Below are 3,608 nucleotides of genomic sequence, written 5' to 3'. Positions count from 1 at the left end.
GAGGGGGAAAGAAGCCCCTTGCCATGTGTTTGGGCTCAAGGTTTAATGTGTGCCAGAGTTCGACACCTGTTTGCAATGTCTGGAGAGAATGAAGAATAGATGAAGATTCACCTGAGCTGATGCAGAGTGCAGCATTTCCCTCTGTGCAGGCAATAGCTACAGCAAGTCAGCATATATCACCCAGTGTATTTTGATTTATTTTAATGTTTTTGTGATTTTATTGTTTACAATTTTATTATGTACGTGTTTGATTTTATTTTTGTAAGCCACCCTGAGTGCCCTGTTATAGGCTAGAAAGGCGGGATAGAAATATTTTAAATAAATAAAATAGCTAAGATCTAAGGGGAAAAAGGATTGCTCTGGTTTGGACACTCTTCCCCACTAATCTGCAGGTGTGTGGCAACTGTCAGTGGTGAAAGGATGCACTCAGGGAGCCCTTCATCTCTTCTTGCTTTCTGAGTTAAACCCTGGTGCTTGAAAAAGATGGCTGGCTGATCCCTGGAACAAATTAGGCTCCGCTTGAGCCTGGACCTCTTTCCTTGGCAATTAATCACGTGCGTTTCTCCAGGTCTCCAAACCGCTCATGGAGAAGAAGCGACGGGCGCGCATCAACCTCTCCCTGGAGCAGCTCAAAACACTCCTGGAAAAGAACTACTCCCATCAGGTGAGGCTCCCATCACCACCCATTTCCAGGGCCAAGTCATCCCCAGGGAGGGGGTAAAAGGCCCCATAAACGTCACTTTGAAAACCATAGAGGCAAAAGCACAAAGGACCCTGAGACTGTTCCCATCACATCCATTTGCAGGCAGAAGGGCCCAGGTTCAAACCCAGGTACGGCTTTTCCAAGTAGGGCTTGCAAAGACCCCCGGAGAGGTGTGCTAGGCATTCCCAAGCTTGTCTTGACTTGGCATGGGGCAGCTTCCCAGGGTCCTTTGTCCCTAAGGGTGTGAGTCCCTCTGTAAATCGGGGGAGGGAAGGAGAGACTCCCTGCACTTGCTGTAGATCCTTCAAAATGGGAAGAGGGCTCCATTTCATCCCCCTTCCAGTTACATCCCCCACTTTAAACCCAATGGAGGGAGAGCCCAGCGAGATTACGGGGAACAGTCACTCAGACCGAAGGGCCCTCCCCCAGAAAGGACCGCAGTAACCCCTTGGCTTGCTTTGGGGTGGGGGGAATTTGCAGATCCGAAAGCGCAAACTGGAGAAAGCGGATATCCTGGAGCTGAGTGTAAAGTACATGAAGAGTCTGCAGCACTCTGACCAAGGTAAATATTCCAAAGGAAATCATGCAGCTTGATTAAGGAAGCATTGGCTGAAGAAGCACCTAAGCTTTAGTTGATTAATTAATTAAATTAATTAATTAAATTGATGTCCCAGAAAGAGTCTGGAGCAGCAAACAAAAACACTAAAAATATCTTTAAAAACATTTTTAAAAACTAAATCTTTAAACCGTCATTTAAAAAAAAATAAAAAATAAAAACCTAAACCAGTTCCAACACAGATGCAAACCAGTCAATCAAATCTGTATAAATTGGCGTATCAGAAAAAGCAACACATCTAAAGGACAGGTTACTTCCTGTACATTGCTATACACTCTTACTGGAATGTAAGCCCCCTTGAACTCAACAGAGCTTACTTCTGAGTAGGCATGTATGGGGTTGCACTGTTCCCTGGGATTTTAGGATGATGTATGGAAGGACCCATCCTATCAGAAGAGGCACTCTCACACAGCTAGGGATGCCTCCTCTAAGGTTTTTATAAGTACCCCTATTAAAACATTTTTTTCTTTTAAAAATCTGATGACTGATCAATCGGGGACACATTTTAATCAGTCAATAGATTTTTTAATTGATTAAGTGAATAAGCAACTAAACGTTGCAGGCCGTACAAAGTCATGATTGATCATGAAGACCTCGGAACTCAAAGGCCCTTCAAGCGGAAAAGGAAGATGCCAGTCTGGGCTCTCCTTCCCCGCCCCAATCAGCTGGGAAAGTATGAACAGGAGGCCTGCCAGTTCAGGAGTTGCTAGCAGATCAGTTACCCCGTATTAATGTAATGTAGGTGAGAGCCAGTGTGGCGTAGTGGTTAGTGTTGGACTCCGACCTGGGAGACCAGAGTCCAAATCCCCACACAGACATGAAGCTCACTGGGTGACCTTGGGCCAGTCACTGCCTCTCAGCCTCAGAGGAAGACGATGGTAAACAGCCTCTGAATACCGCTTACCATGAAACCCCTATTCAGAGGATCACCATAAATCGGGATCGATTTGAAAGCCGTTAGTTTCCATTTCAATGTAATGTAGATTAATGCTCAGATTAACGAAGATAAATGTGCAGATTAACAGGAACTCATGGCCCTCCAGATGCTATTGGACTACAACTCCCCGTCATCCTGACTGAGCCTGATAGGAGCTCCAGCAACATCCGAAGGGCCACCGGTCCCCCATCCCTGCCTGGGAAGAACAGCGTCAGAGAACTACCCCCCTCAAATAGCTTAGAGTGGACCCCACCACACACACACGCTTTTAATTCTTGGCTCCTCTTCCCAGGCTCTCTCGGGCCTTACGCCTTCTCTCCTCGGCCAGGGGCCCCGCTGACCAAAAGCGCCGACTACCAGGCAGGCTTTCGGAGTTGCCTGCAAGGAGTACGCCAGTTCCTGCTGCGCTCCGAAGCGGCCAGCGAAGCCTCCTCCTTCCAGCTCCTGCACCAGCTAGCCCGGGCTCTGCCAGCGGCGGTCGGCGACTTCAGCACCACGGACAGCGGCCCCCCGGCGGCGCTCCCGGAACGTCGGCTCGCCGAGCTGGCCAGCTCCCGGGTCCCGGCGTTGCTGGCGCCCAGGAAAGCAAGGCCGCTCCAGGGGCGAGACAGCGAGGCCGCCATCCCCTCGGGGGGAGGCCGGACTCAGGCGAGAGACGACCGGGAGCCGAGCGGGACGGCCCTCCCTGCGCGGAGCCAAGAGCTGTGGCGACCATGGTGAGGAAGAGGCGCGTCCTGGTCGTGCGCTCCACAGCTGCGCCCGCATTAGGCGGCTCAACCACTTTTGAGGTTCTATTATAATCAAGCCGTATATAGAGTTTTGTTAAATCAATCGATCGGTCATAGCAGCCTCCCCGAGCCCGCTAGAGTTCGGCTGCCAGCCTAAGTACCTTTACCTGAGAGTAAGCGTCACTGGTTTCCATGGCACTTATTCCCGACGAGTAAATATGCATAGGACCAGGCTGCTGCGCGCGCCCTGCGACGCTTGGCACCACGGTTTGCTGGGGGCGGGGGGAGTGCATGGAGGCTGACCAGGAGGCCCCTTCCCGAGATGCTGTGGACTCACAGGGGTTGCCCCCTTCTTCCTTATACTTTGTAAAGGCGGTTCTGATGCGCACAGAGGCTCAACGTCGAGACTAAACTCAACGTTGTCCCGTCTGAGTTGGCTCCAATCTTCTGTCGGCACCAAGTCTCGGCACCCTTCCCAACCCCGTCCCCCTGTTTTAAGTCTTCCCTGCCCCATCTCATGCAACCCAGGATGCTTTTTCAGCTGCTGCAGGAGAGCCAACATCGTCGTGAAAGCGTTTTCACCATGGAAAGGGGACTGGGGCTGCACCTGCAGGATTCCCGCCC

The 3,608-nt window shown here is 50.9% G+C and overlaps 1 protein-coding gene across 1 annotated transcript; it reads left to right on the top strand.

The window, feature by feature from the left end:
* The first annotated feature begins 583 nt into the window (after positions 1–583).
* Positions 584–2,976, top strand: HES3 (hes family bHLH transcription factor 3). The gene is made up of 3 exons (XM_061601898.1): positions 584–664; positions 1,184–1,265; positions 2,585–2,976. Exons 1-3 carry the CDS (start codon positions 584–586, stop codon positions 2,974–2,976), a joined length of 555 nt encoding a protein of 184 aa, XP_061457882.1.
* The last annotated feature ends 632 nt before the right edge of the window (positions 2,977–3,608 follow it).

Source organism: Rhineura floridana, chromosome 18 (assembly GCF_030035675.1).
Source record: "Rhineura floridana isolate rRhiFlo1 chromosome 18, rRhiFlo1.hap2, whole genome shotgun sequence".
NCBI lineage: Eukaryota > Metazoa > Chordata > Lepidosauria > Squamata > Rhineuridae > Rhineura > Rhineura floridana.
This window is presented reverse-complemented; position numbering and strand designations above follow the sequence as displayed.

Coding starts and splice junctions, on each gene's coding strand:
- HES3 (XM_061601898.1), top strand. CDS start 584: ATGGAGAAGAAGCGACGGGCGCGCATCAACCTCTCCCTGGAGCAGCTC. Junction 665..1,183: donor AAAAGAACTACTCCCATCAG/GTGAGGCTCCCA, acceptor GGGAATTTGCAG/ATCCGAAAGCGCAAACTGGA. Junction 1,266..2,584: donor TCTGCAGCACTCTGACCAAG/GTAAATATTCCA, acceptor CTCCTCGGCCAG/GGGCCCCGCTGACCAAAAGC.